Raw genomic sequence first — 23,614 nt, forward strand, 5'->3', positions numbered from 1 at the left:
TCATTGTCATTATTAGTCTGCACTCAGCAATAGCAGTACAGTAGATGACAGTAGTAGTTAGTCTGACCAAATACAGTATACGCACCAACTGTAACTGTATCAATGTTTAGTTGTAACCTCTTCTTAAACTGTATTACACAAGTCTATTTTTTGTTTACCTTAGCTTGATAGAGAAAAGATTGCCGAACTATATCTGAAAGGACTTCCCTCATTTCATCATGTCAGTGAGCACAGGTAAAGGCGGGTTCACATGGCAGGTTTGTGACAGGATTCCAGTTGAAGGAAATACATACCTCCTCTTCAACTGGGTGAAATTCTTCATTCATTTGAAGACGGTGTTAAAAAATATATATATAGGCTACAGCCGTGGAAAAAATTCTGTCTGTTTATTTCTTCAATCTTCATCTCTACATTAGGGGAGAACGGGGTAAGTAGGCACACTTTTTACTCTAGTGAGAATTGCTTATCACCTAAACATCTTTCAATAGTCATTCCTACATTAAATTAAAGCCTAAGGTGTTGGCTTGAAATGTGTACCTCTCACTTTTTCTATCTTATTGTAATAAAGAAGAAATTAATCATCAAAGACACCCTTACACATTGTGACAACCAACCCCATCAAGGGGTCGGTTGTCAAACACTATGGGGTTGTTTGTCACAATGTTATCTTAATGGGAATAATCTTAAAAAGAAGGCAAGAAAGTAGAATTAAATTTGAAAGTTTAATTGCATTGTCAAGTTGACAAATAGGCCTACATAACTTACTGTAGCCTTGGCAGCTGGTCTAGTTTGGGATGCACTGGGTTGTTTTGATTTTGTTGCCCTTTTTTCTTTTGCATGCTAGCTGCCTTTTCCTGCTCTATTCTTTCCTTCTCTGGGGTGTCAGTGAGGATACAGCTTGACAATTTATTTCGTTATTGGGTTCCTTTTCTGGCTGCAGCCTTGAGATAACATGTGACAACCAACCCCCCAAAAAATGTGACGACCAACCCCAACTTGAATTTCTTGCTAGCATCAAGGCCAACAACCATCTGACAACTAATTAGCTTTCTAACCACAATCTAAACTATAGTTTACCCTTCACACTTTGTATGGGTAACAAGTGTTTTGTTATAAACCCATTGTGTAAAAGCCTAGAAGAAAAATACTGAGGAGCTAAATATTTTCAATTTGACATGAAAAACACAAACAGTCGTTTCACCTCAAATTCAGCAGTCTAACTCCATGGAAGACTATGTAGGTGACCTCTGATCCCAATTCTGGATATTTACATACCAAAATTTCACAGACAGCGCCTTCTGGTTCCAAGATATAACGATTGTGACAACCAACCCGTGTGACAAATTACCCCGTTCTCCCCTACTTCATGGAAATGCTCTCAATGACAATATTTGTATTGTGAATTTGGTAGAAATGTTGTCAGTAGTTTATAAAATAAAACCAAAATGTTCATTATACTCAAACATATGCCTACACATAGTAAAACAAGAGACACTTAACATTTGGAGTGGTCTCTTCATTTTTTCCACGGCTGTATATATACAGCATACGGGTTCACAGTTGTCATTGATCTAACAAAAACAAGTGTCATACATACGCCCTTGATTAAACCCCTCTTGTAACCATACCAATATACAGTATATTCTCATTATCTTGGCCACCTGTTGCGTTGTATCACACCCGGTAGACCAGAGAATGACATCCCTGGCTTCCCACTCGAGCATCAGACATTCTTTTAATCATGAGCACACTCTCACGCATATGTTTTGCTTGACCAAATGCGGAAGAAAAACACCCTCTGACAGTTAATCTGCTCTTGTCATTGTCTTACAAACACTTAGCAGGAACAACTTGCACAAGCATTTCCCGATACCCGCCCCCTATCCCATGAGTGATTCACTGTGCCAATGCACCTGGTGGGAACTTTCCACACACCTGCAAAGTGTCCTGCACACAAGTGTTTTCCATCTCTTAACTAACTCCCCTCAGTGAAGTTATTCTAACAATGTCTTGATGAGCTGAACAGTGATGCACATTCTCACATACAGTCATTGGAGTCACATACAGTACAGATACAAGGCTGGCACTTCATTGCTATACTGTCAGAGTGAATTGGAATGTGTGAGTAGGCTGTGACTGTAGGAGTATTGTTAATTTCTGCTATATGTGCCAGACATACATAGGAATCAAACATATGTTTATTGTAGGCCTACTCATTGCAACCCATGGTGCAATGAGTACAAAAGGATTCAATAAGATAAGTAATATATACAATAAAGAAATTCCAAATTGTGCCAAAACTAAGGCGAAACCAAACTGAAGGGAAAGTCAATCAATTGAAATGTGCAAAATGAAGAACATTATTTACAATACGAGCAATATGCAGTAAACTGAATTAATTGAAAATGTACAATATAAGGGCATAACAATGTGCAGACAGAGTAGAAATAGATAAATGTCAAAAGTACTGATTAAAGTGGGGAAAGTGTTCCTGAGAGTTTGGGAGTAATTCCTCCTACTGAACGAGGTGTTGTGTGATCAACAGCCAGGGGCCCTGAGGTCAGACACTGGACCATCCCTTGGCCAGGACCATAAATGAGCCTTCTCAGTGCTCTTCCTCTGCTTCTGTCAGGGCTGCCCTGATTTAACACTGTCCGTGGGTGTTCTGACCCCCCCAGGTCAGAACAGTGTGAGGATGGTCCGGCTAAACAAGTGGTCTACAGTCTCACTGAATAGTTCCATGCAACCACAGCTAAGTGTTTTACTCCAGTAAAGAGGAGTTTCAACCCAGTCACAATTCATTCTTTATTTCTTTTAAAGGGACAGTGTACCTTAAATAACATTCTTTGCACCGGGGTTAGCTAGTTTTCATCGGCAGGCACTCAGCCTGTTGTTAATAGACATACTAAAGTGAAAACTACATGAAAACATGTACCTCAGATAGTAGCACATTCATTCAAGTATTGTCTTATGTTAATGAACTAAAAGTACATCACCTAATAATTTAAAAAAAACATGAATCTAAACATATATACAACAGCCATATGAGTCATTTAAGAGGAATATCAGATGGATCAGTGTTTGCATCTTTCGGGGGTGAATGAGCATATAACTGTTACTAAGCCTAAACGACAAACACAACCCTTGTAACCAAACAGAGCACTGTCCAAACAAGGAAAATGATGGCGTTTCAATTGGCTTTCCCATTGATATCATTAAAACCATATATGGACCCACACATTTGACCCTTTTATACCCGCCCACAAACCTAGCCAACGCCAGAGTACTGCCTGGCAGAACATTAGTCGTACTGCAGGTGTGACTGTCTTGTGACTTCCCAGACTCAGCATCCGTCATTATCAATGGCATTATGACACAAGGTCGATAAGAACGGTGGAGTTGAGTCAACAGAGGTTGAGCGTGGCCCCTCCCTCCCATGCCCAGCACTACACACACATCGTACGTCACCCGTGTTTAAAGGGAGACCGTTTTACTGTATATGGAAATATCTGTATCTTCAACACAATTCAGATATTTAATGAAATATTTATGGTTTTCCATTACATTTTTTCATTTTAAATTTTCATTAAATCATACCATCTAGTTTAGCTTTTTGGGGTCTTTAGTAATATTTATATGTTTCTCCATGAAAAATTGCATGAAGAAAAACTCCTGCATGAAGACAACTCATAACATGTTCACAGTAAACAAAATGGAAATAAGTACAGTATGTAAAAAACAATAAAGGATTGTTCTATGGTTACTTTATAATCTAGTTTAAAGTTTAACATTAAAAAACCCTAAGTCAAAAAAACATTCATACCCCATCTGTCTTTAAAGGCCTACTTCACCGGTTTGAATATGAAGGTGTATTGAATTCTGAGATCCTATGTAGTATAAATGTGCAAAAAAAATTGAAATTGGTTCATCCTAGCCTGAGAAAAGGCAGAAAGAGTGTTTTTTTTAACCCTATATTAATCTTACTGTGACATCACAGTAAGATAAATATAGGGTTAAAAAAAAAACCTTACTTTGTAAATATTACTGTGATTTCTCCTACTGTGACATCACAGTAATATTTACAAAGTAATTTTTTTTTAACCCTATATTTATCTTACTGTGATGTCACAGTAAGATTAATATAGGGTTAAAAAAAAAACTCTTTCTGCCTTTTCTCAGGCTAGGATGAACCAATTTAACATTTTTTTGCACATTTATACTACATAGGATCTCGGAATTCAATACACCTTCATATTCAAACCGGTGAAGTAGGCCTTTAACTATGTACACACAAAGACATTTGAAGCCATCCATAGATTTAATACTGTGTTTATATGTGTGGGAAGAAGCTTAGTTCTGCCCCTAGATGAAATAGATAATAGCGTGTAGCAGGGGGAGGAAGACTTCATGGTGGGTGATGACAATCACGGTAATGACAGACAAACATTCTTGATATTGGGCCATTAACTTTGGGGTAAGTCGTGTCGGTTGTGAAAGTTTGTGACAAAGGACAACATGTTTTTTTTCCGCATTATTCCTTTTCACAGTTGAACATCAATGGAGCGTGAATGAATAAGAAGCACAACAACAGTCAGTTAAATAAATTCAAAGATCTCTTGTCAGTTGAGAGGTGATGGTTTGTTACTGTAGTCGCAACCATTCGTATCCACTTTGGGAATGTTTGCCAACACCATGACCATGTTGATTTTACATGGAAGTAATGTTGTACTAGCAGCTAAAATGGAAGACCATGTAAGTCCTGTCAAGATAAAGCAGGGGACAAAGAGGAAAAACATGTTTGTGTCTCACAATGGTATCAAAGGGAATTATTATGTAAAACCTATGGTGTCATTTGGGTGTTGGGTTCATTTCCGACCCACAAACGCTGATATACGACACCACACTCACTTTCTTTTGGGCTGTCTAAGGTCAGAAAATATGTGATTCAACAAGCCATTCAGGTGTGTCACTGGGTCAAATGTCCCAACCGTCGCGTATCACTTGGCATGGTAGCGTGAAAGCCATAGTCACATTGGCACACCGCATAATAGAATTGAATTCTAAGGAAAAGTCAGAATGTCGAGAGAGGCTATGAGAAACTTGTAATCCTTATTTTCAGCCAGTCACGTAACCAGTGGAAAAGTATGGATGTCGGTAAATGTTTTGTTATTGCAGCTATGCACATAAGACTGGAACCATGCCCGTCTGTGTTTGGATTAGCATAACTGACTGGAAGTAGGGGGCAAATAGCCTGACTTTTTACAAAGTTCAAAGAAATGTCTGCCAACACGACTAAAACAAATAAACGTTGTATCTTGTTTGTTTGATATCGAATGCAAATATAAATGAAAATCACAATTACTCCTTTTCAGGGGAGTTATATGCTGTAAGTTTTTCTTGACAGACAATATTTATCAAACCATGAAAATACTTCAGTGCAGCATCTTATCTCTCATGCATGTCCAATGGCCATTCTCCTAGACATAGTTTCATCACTGTAAACCCACAAAATGTTGGACATTTTGTTTTTACTTTCCCGTTTGTATACGAGTTCAACAAACGAGATGTGTGTCAATCAGTGACTTTCACAGATAATGATAGGTAACAAAACAAAATCACACTTGAGAGATCCATGCTAGCTTTTTTGCAACTGCCTTTAATCCTAACGCTAACGTGAGCTAAGCTAACCATGTCACGGCTCCTGCACCGTACCAAACTCACTATGAGACATGAGATTGGTGAACATCTTTAAAATAATCACCTCCATTCAATAACTCTGTGATAACATCACACAATATATACTCATAGGAAAGCACTGAACCTTAAGCCTACAGTAAACTCCACCACATATCTCTTACTCATAGAGTGAGTTTGAAAACTTGAGCTCTTATCTGGTCTTGACAGCTCTCCTCTCAGTACCAGCCAAAACACTGCAGGCATTGCTAGACAAATTAAAACACCAAGCCACAAGTGGCCAACCATGAAAAGACCCTGCTGTGACCGCTGCTGCTTTCGTCTGGAATTGGGATTAGCCACCTTTGGAAAAATATGCAGGCGCCCTGAGGTTTATGTTTATCAGAAATACATCATCTTGTCTTCTGTCCGTCACTCCACCTTGATTTTTATCTCTGTTTCTCTTTCCATATGTGTGCCGCTTTTTCTGTATGGTCTGTATGAATAACAAAGGCCCTCTAGAACAGCTTACAAAATAACATGATTGCATTGTTATTATTTATTACACGGCACCGATACATCTTGTGTTCTGATTGGTCAATCGCTGCATTCTAAGGTCAGAAATTTCTCGCTAATGACCACAGTCACGGATAATGGACTGTTGCTAAGGCTATACGTCATTGTTTGAAGGATCACATCCTGCCGTATCAATCCGCTGACAGATGTCTACAAACGGTTATGGCTACTACTCCTTCAAAAAACAATGGAATACTTTTTCGACATGACTTCGAATGTACGTGGAGAGCAGTGAACCTCTTAGTCATGGTGAATGTCTGAAAAGACTCCAGTCAAGATGACTTGAGTAACTTCGGCTGCATGTTCACAAAGTTACCGTTGCTTTTGAGTAAGTTCTGACCGTAGTGGACTAATCGTCAGCAATAAAAGCGTTTCTAAATCAATATTTGCTATACATTATCCCTCACTTATTATAATACATGTTTTGAGTCAACCTCTTGTGAAGCCACTTTATTGCTATGATTAGCAGGACTCCCCTTTTGTTTGCTTGCTTGCTTCTAGAACAAGAGTGGTTTTGATTTCATGGGAAGCTCTTTATACTTTAATATCCTGTTCCTTCCTGGAAAACAAACAAAAGACTTGGCGCAAGGATGAGACTGAACATGACTACAGACAACCAGAGAGCCTATTGATGTTGACACAGAATACGTTGTGGGCAGGACTAGACTTTTTTGTTTCCTCATGGTTTGCACCCTGTGAAACAAGCTTTGATTGCAGACAGACGTATAAAAACAACCCAAACACAAGCTTCCCTGTGTTTTCTTAACGATAAATTAGCAACAAAAGGAACTGCAAATAAACCAAAAACAGCAGAAGAAGGAAGGTGAAATACAGTTAGGTCCTGACTCCTGACTTTGTTACAATATTGATAAGAAGTATAGCTTCAGATGTATCAAGTGAGGAAAACCTTCAGGGGGGCTTCTGGACAAGGACGGATTAACATGACCACGGGCCCTGGACACAAACCTGCCATGGACCCCTACCAACACGCAAATACACGCACTAGCACACCGTGCAATCCACAATCACACACATTATAATGCAGCGCGCAGCCGAGAGAGAGAGAGAGAGAGAGAGAGAGAGAGAGAGAGAGAGAGAGAGAGAGAGAGAGAGAGAGAGAGAGAGAGAGAGAGAGAGAGAGAGAGAGAGAGAGAGAGAGAGAGAGAGAGAGAGAGAGAGAGAAATACAATTCTATAAAAGCTCTCTGGTGCTGCGCAAGAGAAAGAGACTCTTTGCGCCTGAGCCTACTAGACAGTTAGATTAGGGCAGAGACACCGAAGATGCGAGCGCGCGCTAAGCGCGCGAGCAGAATTTTTTGCCATTGTAAGATCTCTGCGCCTGCTTTTTGGCCCACCCTTGCCCCCCTCGGAGCCTACACTCAATGTCTGAGCGAAGCAGCGCGTCACCCGGTGAAACGCTGTGTTGGTGTCGTTCACAGTGAGACCGTGCCAGTGTGAGCCGCCGTGCAGACACACTGTGGTTTAAGACTAATTGATCACAGGGTATTCCTGCACGTTAACGGGTGTCGAGGGGACAGGCGGGTGACAGGCTCCGCGATCCGATTGCATGTCCCGAGCCTGGATACCCCAATCCCCAATCTCACTGCCGACTAACTGTAAAGTGACACAGCCGACACAGTTAATATAATCACCACCTAACCATGGACATCGGTTAAAAAAAGCGATCTCATTCTTATTGTCCTAAGGGCTTTGATGCAATCTATAAAATCTGAACATTACGGAAGCAGTGTTGGTGCGTAAAAGCACGGCGCACTTGGCAAACTCTCCTCACTACAACTGCCACAGCAGAAAAGCCACTGTAGGTCGATCGCTGTGCCGATTCGTGCCCCTGACACGTTGACTCGCACCATAATGAGTCGAGGCTTTGATTTCAGTGCGGGGATGTGGAGCTCTTTGGCCATTTCCCGTGCCTTTTTTTCTCTAGACACATCATTCTCTCTCCAAGCGCGCACACGCTTGTCCCGGCCGAATATAAGACCCCGAATATAAGGGCGCACTCACACTAGTGCCGTTTGCCTGTTCCGTGCTCAGCACGATTCAGCACGATTCCCCCCCTCCCCCTCCCCACTCCCCCCGCAGGCCCGTGCTCACACTGCTCGTCAAATGTTTTTAATTACAAAAAAAAAAATCAAGGGCCCCCCTATTGGCCAGGGCCCTGGACATGTGCCCACTTTGCCCATGCGGTAATCCGTCATTGCTTCTGGAATAATGTTTACTGATTTAAAAACAATCATTGTTCCTACGTATTAACCAAGGAGAATGTGGAATGTTCCTTTGTTTGACCATATCCTTAATGGGATGGGGACAATCGGACACACATCCGGCTATGAGGGATAGATAACAAACTGTACTCTACATAACATGTGGAGCTACCTTATCACCTGAAAACTCTTATCTAATGTGACACTGTATGTGTTTGTCCAGGTTTATGAACCATCATGTCTTCGAAGGATCATATCACTTTTTAAATGCATGGCACTGTTTCTGGATCTCCAGATGGACTTACCCACAGTTCCAGGTCACCATTATAGATACAAGTCAGGTCTGGACAGATTTGTATTAATGTATTTCTAGATATAGATATAAAAACATTAATACATTGAAAGCAAAGTGTTCTTAGCTGCATGACCTATACTTACGGGTCTAATAAAATGTAAACCCTCGGTATGTGGCCTATTAAAACCATTTGACGTGAGTGCAGATGTATATAAAGTGTTCTTTCCATAACAAATTTGACAGCAAACACATATACATTCAAATCAATGTTACGAGACTTTGATGACAGCATCCTGATGATCCAATTCTTTTTTTTATCTCTATTGACGACAGTAGAATGAGATGCAAGGCTGTCCAGGTGTGACATGGCCTGATCTCACAGTGACTAAAGACAGTGAGGAAATGCTTGACAGTATGCATTGCTCACTGAACCGATCCTGTAGCATGTCTCAATTACATTTCATCAAAGTAGATGCCGTCTCGCCGATATGTCAAGGTTTGCAGGCATGAGGGTGTTGAGCAACCGATGACTTAGATCTGATGAGTCCTATGTGGCTGGCTAAAGAGAAATATTTGTTAATGCAGCTTCATTTTGCTGGACATAATTGGGATTGGGAGTTACTTCTCATAGAAATAAATGTAGTCTATGTTTAAGGCAATGGTGAAAGTTTGGGAAGGTCTCATTTTTCATTGCTACCCATTCACCCATATACAATATATCTTGTAAAGAACTTCATAAATGTTACATATTGGACGTTTATATCTATTGGGGAGTTGAAATAAAATGATAGAATATACTTATTGGATGAATACTGTTCTACCAGTATGGGCCAAGTATTATTTAGTATCAATCATGTATAAAAACTATGAACAGAACTCCAAGTTACTGAGTTCCATCCAGTCCTCAGAATGTACATCCAACTCAACTTGGGAGGTTCTGTGAAGGACAAAGGCACGCTGTGACGGCTGAGAGCAGTTCCTGCGGTTTAGGCCTCTGTGGAAAAGAGGGCGGTGACTCTTTTGGGTTGTAGGGGGGAGTGTTCTTTGGGAGGCGGACCTGAGGGCCCACAAGGTTTATATAGTTACACAGCTTCCCCTCTCCTCCTGCCTTCTGTCTGTGTGAGCTCTACCAATTCCTTGCCTGCCTGCCCAGCCTGTGCCTCTCTCTCTCTCTCACTCTCGTCTCTCTGAGTTATCACACTCCACCAGCAACAATGCACACCTCTAGGCAATCTTCGTACTCGGTGCGCTCCTCCACTAGTGGCAGGTCTCCAGCTATGTCCGTCACCCGGACCTCTGCTGCCCCCATCTACGGCAGGGCCCCGACCATCCACGGTGGGGCCGGTGGGAGCCGCATCAGCGTCTCTTCCGGCAGCAGACTGGGATCAGGCATGGGGATGGGGATGGGTATGGGGTCTGGATCTGGGGGCTTCTCCAGCAGCAGCAGTGTCCAGGTGAGCGGGAACAGCGCCGACATCATGGGCAACGAGAAGTTCGCCATGCAGGGCCTCAACGACCGTCTGGCCAACTACCTGGAGACAGTGAGGAACCTGGAGACAGCCAACCACACTCTGGAGATCAAGATCAAGGAGGCCCTGGAGAAGAGCGGACCCGACTTCAGAGACTACAGCAAGTACCAGGTCATCCTTGACGACCTGAGGAAGAAGGTGAGCGGGGGTTGATATGGGAAGTAATGGTTGGTTAGAGCGGGCCTGGGAAAATGTGCACGAGATGATTTGTTAAGTTTTTAGCAGTGGCATGTGAGTGGGGGAGTTGGATGGAGCTAAAGGGAGGGTGGGAATGTGGATGGATGAATTGAAAGATGAAGCCCAGGGTGAGTTATGGAGATGCTAAATGTATAGATAAGATGCTGTACAGTAAGTGTGACTTAAAGGTACAGTGTGTAGACTTTATTGGCATTCCGTCAGAACAGAAGTGGTAGAAATAGAATCTAATTTAGTATGTTTTAATTAGTGTATAATCACTTGAAAATGAAAGTTATTGTTTATTTATGGACCCTAGAATGAGGCTTTTAATATCTACATAGTAGATTGGTATTGCCAATATGGCTGCCTTGGCTGAGGCTTCCATGTTGCACCACCATATTTCAACAGTAAGACAGAATGGACAAACCTAACAGCTTTACACATTTCAATGTATTGGGCGTCCTGGAAAAATGCACCAAGAAGACGAATAAGAAGTACTATAGAATAAATAAATAACTATCTTCTCATTGTGGAAGTATTGTGAAAGACCTGAGGCAGTGGTGGATGATACCATTTTTAGTAACAAGCTGCTTGTCCTTGAAGGCAACTGTAGCTTTTGTAATTATTCAAAAGGGAGGGGTTAGCAAGGGAGCATTGACAAGCTCACCCCTAAATGCCATTAACTATTCCAATTACTGCACCAACAAAGACAACGGTATCTTGAAGGTATTTACACTGCAAATGGGTTGAAAGCAATTTATTTTGTACCTAAATGTAACTCCATCACTACTTAGGGTTACTGCTCCACTGTAGTTTTTATAACAGAGGGGGTTGATTGGGGGCTTCATAGGCACATAGGGGCCAGGGGCTGAGGGCTTAACCGGAAACAGTTTGGCTGAGGAATGTTGGAACATCAGTGGTCAGAGAGACAGGAAAGCAGAGAGACACAACAAAACAACAGGAACCTAACAGACCATTAAGGGTCAGCCTGCAGGGCCCACACATCACAGGCCCTTAACTACCTTTTCCCGCTGTGTTTAGTGTAACACAAACAGTGTGATGTTTGCTGCACAATGGGACTGAACATTGCGTACAGTCACTGCTACTGTGTATACATTACACATAGGCTGATAAGGTAGGGAAGGGGAAATAAGGAGAAAGTCAACTCACCTAATGGGATTCGGATCCCTTTTTGTAAGGTGGAGCATGTTAGTTTTGTATTTTATAAGTAATTAATCTGATAACCAACAAATATTTCACACTTACCTGGTACGCCCCACACAAGTACAAACAGTTCATTTATGGTTCAGAAACATTTAACAATTGAAAGTAAGTGAAGACATGACACAACCAGGAACATTTATAAATCGTTCATTCCAGCTTTCCCCCCTTTGAATGAGAATTGGTTAGTGTTACTGAGTAACCCACATCCTGCTGCAAATGTAAAACTATATTTAGTAGCAGTTTCCAAATGGAACATTCCAGTCGGGCCCAACTGGAGACACAAATACTGTGTGTTCAGCATTTTAAAACTGTACGTTTTTGCATTGCCACAAAGGGAAGGCCTTTTTTGAATCTTGAATTTTTTTCTCATGGGAGCAGCACAGAGAGCAGCCTCAGTGTCACGACATGAGGTTTTGTTTATTCTAGCCAAAGGCCTCAGTTTGTCCAAACAGCCCATGGTCAAAACAGCCTACTTTTTCTTTTGCTGTGATGCAAACTTTACTCAGATGGTGCCTTCCTCCTCCACCCCTGTCTTAGGAAAGACAGCCTCCCATGCCAACATTCACACATCCCTTTCCAGTACCTAGCCCACGCACAGTCAACCATCCATTTAAACACACACACACACACACACACACACACACACACACACAGACACACACACACACACACACACACACACACACACACACACACACACACATACATGCATTCACATGACCAAGCTTGCACAAACGCACAACCACCATCACCACCACCTTCCTCATGCAAATCACCTGAGATCCTGTTGCTCAGCAGCTACAGGACAGACGTTGCCTGGCAGCCTCTGATTGGCTCATGGACTTTGTCACCTTGATACCTGTCCTGCCATCCATCCCAGCTCTTATCTACCCAACCACGACTGCTAAAGCAAATAGTGTAACCATCTGTTTTACTGAAGGGGCCTGCTGGCTCTGAACTCACTTCACACATAGACAAGGCACTTCTTCTCTCAACACTAAACCTATTACTATTTACCTCCATCAAATTACATCCATGTGTTTGGTACACATTGATAAATAAATACCCCCAAAATTTGGCAATTAACCAGGACTACATTTTACGATTTTGTTCTTAAATGGCAAAAAGTCTTTATTACATTTTACAAAATGTCAAACAACAAAGATAATAAAACTAAAAAACCTCTTTGTCAGCTCTGTACATTCACCCAATTTTTGGTCGTATGTGAGTCCTCAGTTTGACATTTAAATAACTCTCTTTCTTTTCCAAACCTTTTCTAGGTGTTTGATGCCACCACTGATAATGCCCGCCTGGTTCTCAACATTGACAACGCTCGCCTGGCGGCCGATGACTTCAGAGTGAAGTAAGTCTTAGACAGCTGGTCCACTGCTGAAAGGAGTGTAGGATATATACACAGTGTCATGGTGTATGGAGATAGTTATTTGTCTTTTAGTCATCACCTTTGCATCATCGCTGATGAGAAAGACAGTTTACTGGGTTCAAACAATAAATGTCATAGCAAACAGAGTGGGCAAATAAATGGAAGAATAGGTCATGCTAACCAAATAAGGTTTAGGGTTCAACATTAGACTTGTAGTGCAAAATCAAAAAGATTCTAGTATAAAACATAGAACATATTTCAAGTTTTGTTTTTGTGTTTTTGACATCATAAAATGAAATGACCAACAACAACCAACCAATAAGGACCATGTATATTAAAACTTGTCATAAAAAATAGTGTTAGTGGCTATGTGAACAGTATGTCCATTCAGTATCATCAGTCAGTCAGTGAGTTGTTTAGTTAGTATAGGTTCTGATAAGTAGATTATTCACAAAGTTGGTATTTGAGCAGCTGTAGCCGTAGCTTTGAAGTTGTCCTCACCGCCCTGCTCTGTGTGCTGTGTAGATTTGAGTCAGAGCTTGCCATCCGCCAGTCGGTGGAGGCCGACATCGTGGGTCTGAGGAAGCTGATCGACGACACCAACCTGAGCCGCATGAACCTGGAGAGCGAGATCGAAACCCTGAAGGAGGAGCTCATTCACCTCAGGAAGAACCATGAAAATGTGAGTATGATGACATTCGTTAAGCACCAAAACACCAAGACAATTTACCTTAATGTAAAGTATTTCTCTATGATAAATATTCATGTCTAAATGAGTCATCTCCAAAGTTAAAGTTTGAAGCGGGAAAAATCATCTTGAGGCATATATTAATAGGATAACATGCTTAACTCTAATTTACAAAAACGCAGAATTCTCTCATCTGTAATAACCGCAACGGTTATAACAATAGTAGGATATTGTTTGTTGATGTAGGGCCCAATCACGTGTTGCAATTAGATGTTTTAGAAAAAAACGGATCTCAGGGCCTCACATTAGCTTGTAAATTTAGTTGATGAAAGGCAAAGTTTGGTCAAAGATTGTGTTAGCAGTGTTGACTTAAGTGCTCCTTTCAACAAAGTGTAATGAATTCCAAACAAAGGACACCTTTAAAAGAGCTGTGGATATTATTTTAGCGAACATGTTTACCTTCACAAGACCTGTATGAATATGTGCTTACCATTAGGTCTCAATAACGCCCTTTCAACATCATCACCACGTGTGGTTAAGCTACACAAATCACACTACGCCACGACTGCAGCCGTGCGTTCTTAAATTCAAGCTTGAGAAAATGAAATATCTGTATGTGAATTATGTGGGAAGTCTTGTCGTAAAAAATGGTTTACATCCATATTTGGAAAAAACACCAAAGAATTTAAATTACTATAATTGAAGTGGACGAGTCAAAACAGAACCATGTGTTTGCTGAAGGACTTGGGTGTTTACGAGAAGAAAGAGACAAGGAGTCAATGCTTGGTCACACAGCTCAATACAATCAAGTCTTTAGAAGTAGAACCAGTAACATCTTAGCTTTGCTCTATATGGTTGAAATCATTGAAATATTTCACATGGACCTTTTAAAATAAAAGTTTGTGATTCTGTCTATTCATTTCTCCATCCATTCTTATTATTTTAGGATGTTATGGAGCTTCGTAGCCAGATTTCCCAGTCGGGTGTCCACGTGGATGTTGACTCTCATAAAGGGCATGACCTGGCTGCGCTCATGGCAGAATTAAGGGCCAAGTACGAGAAGATGGCACAGCAGAACCAGGACGAACTCAAGACATGGCACGAATCCCAGGTAAACAGTTGATAACAAGAAACTATCTTTTGGAAACATGGACGTTCCTTTCACACACAAAAGTTCCTTGAATAATCTTTTACTTATTGTTTACTGTCAATCCCTGTTTCAGATCACAGAAGTGCAGACGCAGGTCAGCATGAACACAGAGGCCCTGAAGGGCGCCCAGACAGAGGTGAACGACCTGCGAAGACAACTGCAGACCCTGGAGATCGAACTGGAGTCACAGAGGAGCTTGGTGAGAAGAAAGCACACAGTCAGCAGACACACTTCATTTTGCCCAACACACACTTATCTTTACTCCCTGCAAATGCCTAACTCAGCACTCTCACTTCAAGTCTCTCACGTTTACTTTGTTGACACAGGCTTTACACTCTGGCAACCCCGTCTCTATGGAGCGGTAATCACGGCCTGGGCTTACTGTAAAATTTTTAACCCTAGATCTTCTCTTTCTCTTTGCTCACAGAAAGGCTCTCTGGAGGGCACACTGAGGGACACAGATATGCGCTACAACATGGAGATCGAGTCGCTTAACACAATCCTTCTGGGTCTGGAGGCGGAACTCACACAGCTGCGTAACAACATTGGCCAGCAGACGCAGGAGTACGAGGCCCTGCTCAACATGAAGATGAAGCTGGAGGCCGAGATCGCGACATACAGACGGCTGCTGGATGGAGAGGACTTCCTGTGAGTAGAGTATTCATTCTATGGTGACTAGAGTTGTCTAGAGAAAATTACAATTAAAGTAACTCAGAGGAACTTTTAAATATTTCTGAAACGGTTGAATCTTTCCTCTGATGTAACAGCAAACGAGAACATCACTGCAAATAATGCAATTTTTATATATATTTTGAATAACTTTGCCCGTGTACGCTCACCCAGGAACAACAGCTGGCGTAATGAAAACACTACCGCTTTTGTCCAAAGGGGTGCTAGAATGAACACAAACAGAAAGTTCCTCATAGCCACTTTTAATTTTAAAACATTTCATTCTTGAACCTACAGAGGCAAAGTTCGCCATGCTTTGTCAGTAGAAACTAGCTTACAATTCATTTATTTTTGATTTTTTTCCATTCAGGCTCCAGGATGCTCTGGAAGACAAGAAAACAATCAAGACCAAAGTGATGACCGTCACACAGACCCTGGTGGACGGCAAGGTGGTGTCCTCCAGCACAGAAACCAAGAACGTTTGAATGCCAGAAGCAACCGGCTGATCCTTCCCAACAAAGCACAGCATTATAACACTAACATACGATTGGCCATTAATTCTAACTCAATCTCCAATGGGTTCCATGTTCTTCTTTAGTGACACAGCACTAACTTTTAAGCGTCTCAGCCGACGCTGCGAATAGATTGACTTCCTGGGTATTACAGCTCTTCCATAGGCTGATAAAATAAAACTGGACAAGAGGAAAACAAAATCATCTTTTATTTATTTCATCATGATTTATTTATGTGTTTGTCTGTCGACCTGCAGATGTTTTTTTTAAAGAAAATCGGAATTGGAAAATTGTGAGATTTTTTGGAGAAAAATTAATATACTAAAGACAATGAATATTCAAAGTATTAAAGCAGTTTAATTAAACGCAAACCAATTTTTATAGTTCATCATCTTTGTGTTTTCTTTCTGTCCAGTTAAGTCTGCCTGTTGCCCTGTGTTGTTCAGACATTTAAATAAAGTCTATTCGAGAAATGTATCCTGGTGTGATCATTGTTTTGTTTGAATCTATAAAATGATCGTGTCAGATATTCCAGATTGTATTATTATGCCATGACAATGGAGGAATAAAATTAATGAATAAATAAATCAAGCAAAAGGACATATTATGAGAGAGTAAATTGACAGAGGAGTATATACTGCTTGCTTATGGAAATGCATGAATTATTTAAATAATAAACACACTTAGCTTAGCAATTAGCTTTGGGGAACTTTCAGTTTTTGTGGATTCTAGCGCCCCCTTTGGACAAAAGCATTAGTGTTTTTGTTTGATGAGGTCATGTATTTTGCTGTGTTCCATTCTCATTGGAAGTCGTAGGTCGGAACTCGGAGTGACGTCACATATCATGCTGCATTCCAGAAAAGTCGGATGTGGTAAATTGTCCAGTTGTGATTTCCGATTTCCGACCTCAAAGCTTCAGCTGTACGACGTTAAACCCTACATGTGACGACAGAAATCTGATTTTCAGTGAGGGCGGTGTAGATGGATTTGCTCCGAGTTCGCAAGTAACTACAACTTTAAGTGGTGTTCCAGCCGTATTTTTGTTAGGTCAGAAAAATTACGACTTCCCAGCTGTCTGGAACGCACCAGCATCGGTTGACCGCGTTCCAGTAGTACTAGCAGGACATCACATGATAGCATGAACGTTCGCCTTTAAGAATTACCTCGAGTTGGCCATAGTTAGCAATACCAATTGAAAACACCGCTCTATGTTTAAATTGTACATACAAATATCTTAGCAACATATCTACAGATAGGAAATGAGCAGTACCATGTGTACAGCTGATTAAATGTGACAGATATAATACATCATGAGATAAAATTGTATTTTATCAAAGTGTTCACTGCTGTCCATGCCATGAGCAGCCTCAATGTTGAATTAGGGGTTGGACAGGTTTCTCCGAGTTTCCAACTAGGAATTCTGACCTCAAGAGGCGTTTCCAGTTTAAATTTCCGACTGGAAACTAGAAAACTCCCACTTCCCAGTTAAACTGGAACACAGTATTTATATGTGACTATGACAGATTAATAATGGTTATATTACGATGGTAAAGCAAATTATTCTTTGATTTAGTACTGTTCAGGAAACACAGGATGTTCCAGTCTGCTTGTCGTAAATGGTTTGGTCTGAGTTGGCGGGGATTCAGACCAGAGCAAAGGCATTGATAATAACTATATAAAAAAGCCTTCTTTTCACTGATGGTCTTGTTTGCTGTTAAGGGCCATTTATGATAATCAGGGCAAAAATTAGACTGTTTCAGAAACATTTGAAAGTTCCTTGTGGGAGGTTTAACCCTGTTAATGAATTAGGACTAAGATATATGATGAATATTAGAACCTTTATTAAACTTAAATTGGCAACTTTAGCTTGCAGTCTCCTCTCCACTTTTGAAGGAGCACTGCTACCTTTACAATCACTGTACACTCTCAATAACTACTACAAAAATCTGAATAAAATCTGCCCTCTTTTTTATCTTAGTCAAACCACTGCTTTGTGGTCCAATGCGGGATCACTGTATAAATCAAATAATTTAATACAGGTCCTGAGGTCCACATTCCTGGTAGATTGTTTTGATATCTGCTGCTTACCTTGCAATCGTGGAGATGAAAGATAAAATGATTGTTGCCATGATTTTCCAAATCTTGCCTTATTGTATAATAAACTACATTGCAGTGCTTTGGCGACTAGTACTTCCTGAAACTGTGTGTGGTTCTGAGCCCCAAGGCTGTGGCAACAACACTTACATATTAAATAATGTCTAACTTCTTCACTTTAATTTTCAAATCGGGCTTATTTTTTTCCAAAAGAGCTGGGAACTATAGGTATTAGTAAACTTTATTTAAACATTAGTAAATAGTGTATTTGTTGGGGGCTATATTAAGCAACAGATGAGACGTGTGGTGCTCCGCTGATTAATAATTAAAGCCATGAATGTATTGAATAAAAATTGCAAAAGAAAAGAGTGCAGAATGTAAATAGGATCAGTCCTTTGTGGATGTTAGTCTTTTTTTTACGATTCTTATTTTGGCATTTTTTCTTTTTTAGACAGATTTGGAGAGACAGAGTTGAAATGGGGCAAAGAGGGAAAGACATGTAGAGAACTGTCCGCTATGAGGTCTGAGCCTCTAGGCAGACACTCTCACCACTGTGCCGCGAGCGCCCCCCCCCCTGATGTTAATCTTTTCACCAATGTATAGAACATAATCCTTTGAACTGTTGTTGATATCAGGGTAACCATAGATACAGCTCACACTATCAATTTGGAAATATCAGCATTATTGCCTTTGACGGATGGTATGCAGTGGGTGTGATGGGGACAAAGTCGAAGCAATAAGGCTAGGCTAAAGGTAAAAGTGTAATATAGATAAGAGAGGAGTGGCAGGAAGGAACCTTACCTTTCATAGGTGTATATATAAGACCCTGGGACTCTCCTGCGTCCTCCACTCTCAACTGCCAAACCCCTCTGTGCCAGCAACTCACCAGTTCTTCCTCTGATTGATCATCAGCAATACATTCCACAATGGAGCACATGATGAGACGCCAGAGTTCTCAGACTTTTCGGTCAGGAGACGGTCCCAGGACTCTGCAGATGGAGAACCCCTCCTATGCCTACAGCGTCAGCGGAGGAGCAGGTGGCTATGGGACCAGGATCTCAACCGCCACCTATGGCACACGGGTCGGCAGCAGCTTTGGGGGTGGCTATGACTTCCAATCCTCTGGGTCCGCTGGAGGCGTCTCCATCGGGAACGAGAAGGCCACCATGCAGCGCCTGAACGACCGCCTGGCCACCTACCTGGAGACGGTGAAGAATCTAGAGATGGCCAACGGCAAGCTGGAGATCAAAATCAGGGAGTTCCTGGAGAACCGAGGCCCCTCGGAGGGAAAGGACCACAGCAAGTTCCATGCCATTATCACGGACCTCAGGGCCAAGGTGAGTCAATGAGTCACCCCCTAATTATGATGTGTCTCGTTTATTCAAGTTACTTACTGGAAAAAAATAAAGTCTGAGCAGAAAATTGTGTTTATAGTATATATTTTACAACATAATGCAAAAGGAGCACATTATGGAAGATTGGATAGGGATACATCTGGGTCTCCTTTAGTGCATTAGCTCAAGTTAAAATATATGATCATAAAGCATGAAGGCTATTAATGTGTTTAAACGGTTTAATGTTCAAGTTTTTTCTACCATTGCATTGGGTGAAGTAGATAATTTCTCATGTCTGTTATAATGATTATCATAATCATTATATCCCATTTTTTCCCAACTCTTCATGCCTTCACTGCCTTTTTTGACCAAGATCACAATACTCTGTCCATTTTTCTTACAAAGTAACTGTGCCATCATGTTGGGGCAATAGTAATTCCAGGCAGAATCAATCATTTGTTTTATGATCATGACGTGCCTCCTGCACTCTTGGTATCTTTCTAACCCGTGGACCTTTATCTCCATGTCGAGCAATGACAGTATCAGGAAGATAACCTGTTTTGTTCTTTTATGACTTAAAGAGTTGTCAAAGGCGTGTTCTTTCAATTGCACAATTCATCAAAGTGAAATTGAGATTTTGGAATGACCACAGATTGACTTTGGGAGAATTTAAAATGAACACCAAGTCAAACTAAGTTCACAAGTTTTTTTTACCTCACACAATGTAGATAATAAAAATGTTTTTTCATTCTTTTCAGATATTCAATAGTATAAGAGACAACGCACATCTTGCTATCTCTGTTGACAACGCATCCCTTGCAGCAGATGACTTCAGAGTCAAGTGAGTGCTTAACTTTGTATAGAAAATGAAACAAGCTCTCCATCCTTCAGTGTGAACATGCGTATTAAACAGACTGTTTCCTTAGGATGGAGTACGAGTTGAATATGCGTCAGACAGTGGAGGCCGATGTGGCCAGACTGAGGAAGCTTCTGGATGACACCAACGTTGTCCGCCTGCATCTGGAGAGCGACATCGAGTCTCTGAAGGAAGAATTGATCAACCTAAAGAGGAACCATGCCACAGTAAGATAGTTTAGTCAGAAATGTAGTGTTTGAAGACAACTGTGTTCTTCTTGATCCAACTAAACGATGGAATAGTTATTAGAATAGAAAGACCTATTCAATAATCCAAATCTTTGGGGTGTAAATCGCCAGTTTCATCACAATACAATATAAGATCAATTCATTGGACAACCATATGATATTTGCCGATATCACAAAGTCTGCAGCAATGCGAACTTCGATCGGGGGCCTGCGATCGATATGAGACGATATCGTTAGCCCATTTAACCCAACATTGTACATTTATGTAAACTCACAAAAAGCTAACCAACTAAAATATAATTTTTAACTTTTTATTTCTGAGTTCCTCCGGATACTTAAATGAAACACAATCCATTATTTCAGTGGAAATAGTGTCCCACACAGATGGGCAGATATTTGGTCAAAATAAAAGCGCAACATTAAAGACGGAGTTATGTATCGATGTTTGGGCGTTGCTTCGATGCGATTCGATATTTCGCCAATTATTCGATATTTTAAACTACATAGACGTATCAGTACACCCCTGCCAAATACTAGTATAAATAGGACAAAAGTACATCATAATGGCAATCTGTTTGTTCCTTTAGCTCTTTGCACAGGATAACCCTACTCACCTTGTTCAGGAAGTCACTGCCTTACTCTTTCCGCCCTCCACAGGATGTTGCTGATTTGCGTGCCCAGATCACCCAAGTCGGTGTGCAAGTGGATGTTGATGCTCCTAAAGGACAGGACCTGGCCAGGATCATGGAGGAGATGAGGGCCAAGTATGAGAAGATAGCCCTGAAGAACCAGGAGGAGCTCAAAACATGGCATGAATCTCAGGTAATTCACTAATGCATATTGGTCACTTACATTTTGGGTTGATCTGCTGTGTTTGGTCAAGTCGAAACACAACAGAAGATATCCAATGACACATTTAGATCATCCTTTTTAATATACAGAGCCATTTTTTTTTTTTTTATCTTGTCTCCAGATCACAGAGGTGCAGGTCGAAGTGACTCATACCTCAACAGCACTGAAGGAATCCGCAAGTATTATGAGTGAAACCAGGAGGAGGTATCAGGCACTGGACATTGAGATGCAGGCTGCGCTAAGTATGGTAAGAACAGGCGGCAGTCACATTTAAATGTCTACGAAATGTTCTATTTTACTATTATATTATACTTTTTATTCAACTTCAATTATGAAATTAAGCGTTTTTCTTCCCCACAGAAAGCATCCCTGGAGGCCACCCTGCGTGACATTGACATGCGTTACAACATGGAAATGGAGAAGTACAATGTGGTCATCCTGAGGCTGCAGGAGGAGCTCACTCAGATCCGCAACAACATCCAGCAGAACACAAGGGAGTACGAGAACCTGCTTAACATCAAGGAGAAACTGGAGGCCGAGATCGCCGAGTACAGGAGGCTGCTGGACGGAGACTTTAAGTGAGTGTGAGGAGAGGAGGCAAAACGTCTAGGGTCGAAAATGGTAAAAACTGCTCATAAAAATGCAGTTCATACCTTTGCAGATATCCAAATATATAATGATCTGCAATGGGGTTAGGGAAGCTTTTTTGCAAATTTGATTTAAATGAGCTTCATGCAAACATGAATGTTAATTGATATGGAAAGTAAAGGCAATTCATCTACGTCAATACAATGCCCTTCCTATCCCTTGCATTTCAGCAGGTGGGAAGGAGATAATAGGTACTTGTGTGTTTGAACTATGAGTGTGTTTCGTTTTTTGGCAAAACAAAGATCTCCCTTGTACTGATCCTATATTTGTGTTCATTTTCTACAGACTACATGATGCAATCGATTCAAAGTTGGTCCAGACCAAAGTGGTGACAGTCACTCAAACTCTGGTGGATGGCAAAGTGGTGTCGGAGAGCAAGGATGTCCAGTCCAGTCAAAAGAGTGTTGAACAATAAAAACTAAGAAGAAAAACCCTCTGTAACTGAAATAAAATGAGTAAACAAAATGTGTACCATCATGCCTATGGGAGTTTTTTATATACCTTAGCTGATGCTGACACATATTGTCCCTGTGTTAAATCATGTATGAGATACCATTAATCAAAGTGAAGTGCTGATAATTCATGAAGCACAACATGAATGTATTTATGGATGTTCATTTATGATGAGTCATGTACCATTACCCAATATGTTTCCAACTGTTCCTTAAAGTCAAATATTAATGACAGAGTCAAACCCAAAAACTTCAATTTGCACGAACAGTTCCCCATCTCCATTGTTAGACCCTGGTGACTGTCTGGCCTCCCGCCATCATCCTCCCACACAACCAAGTCTGCTGTGAGAGCAGGAAATTCTTTCTGCTTCTGAGAAATTCACATTCTGACCCACAGTTCTTTAGCCTTGTCCCATATTAGGCAGACAGACCCTTATTCCCATGCCATGTCCAAGCAGTCCTGTGTCTCTGACTTCTGTTTATTTACATTCACATCAGTCACTCTAATTCCTTTGGGCTCTTTGATACAAACTGACAACGTTTGGCCTTACTTGAATCACTGTATAACTTAATGTTAATAGGCTGTTAACAGAGACGTGTGGAGAAACATGTTTTGGTAATTGGCTTGGACATTTTTTGGACATTTGGTGATGATTATACAGCTTGAACTCAACCTTACCAAATCGTTCCACTTTTGGAATTGTTCAATTGCAACATCCACAGGCAGCTCCATGATTTATTCTCTGACAGAGTCAAATCAAGACCGGTTTCCCAACTGCATCTTAAAGTAATTGTTTCCTAATTTGTGCCAGTTTCCAATAGAGATTTGTATTCCCTCCAGCTGTGAGTGTGTAAAAGTGTGTTGGACGGTGTGTGTGTGTGTCTGCTGTGGGTGTCTCTTCGTCACAGTCTCACTAGAATAATTTTAACTTTATTTATTTTTCAATGATACCTTTCTCTTTGCATGGAAATAAACAGCCCTCTGGGGATTCACTTCAATTAATCATAATTCATTAGGAAGAAGTAAAAAAAAAA

General features: G+C 41.0%; 1 protein-coding gene across 1 annotated transcript; it reads left to right on the forward strand.

Annotated features, from left to right (window-relative positions):
- Nucleotides 1–9,859: 9,859 nt before the first annotated feature.
- Nucleotides 9,860–22,542, forward strand: krt18a.1 (keratin 18a, tandem duplicate 1; the record flags this gene model as incomplete). Its single annotated transcript, XM_080030770.1, has 15 exons — nt 9,860–10,432; nt 12,976–13,058; nt 13,602–13,758; nt 14,711–14,875; nt 14,988–15,113; nt 15,342–15,562; nt 15,954–16,062; nt 16,511–16,514; nt 19,102–19,526; nt 20,282–20,364; nt 20,450–20,606; nt 21,285–21,449; nt 21,601–21,726; nt 21,840–22,057; nt 22,413–22,542. The coding sequence occupies exons 1-15, from the start codon at nt 9,980–9,982 to the stop codon at nt 22,540–22,542; spliced, it is 2,622 nt and encodes an 873-aa protein (XP_079886896.1). The 5' UTR covers nt 9,860–9,979.
- Nucleotides 22,543–23,614: the final 1,072 nt, after the last annotated feature.

The sequence above is a fragment of the Ammodytes marinus genome (genome assembly GCF_949987685.1).
Source record: "Ammodytes marinus genome assembly, chromosome: 7".
Classification (NCBI taxonomy): Eukaryota; Metazoa; Chordata; class Actinopteri; order Uranoscopiformes; family Ammodytidae; genus Ammodytes; species Ammodytes marinus.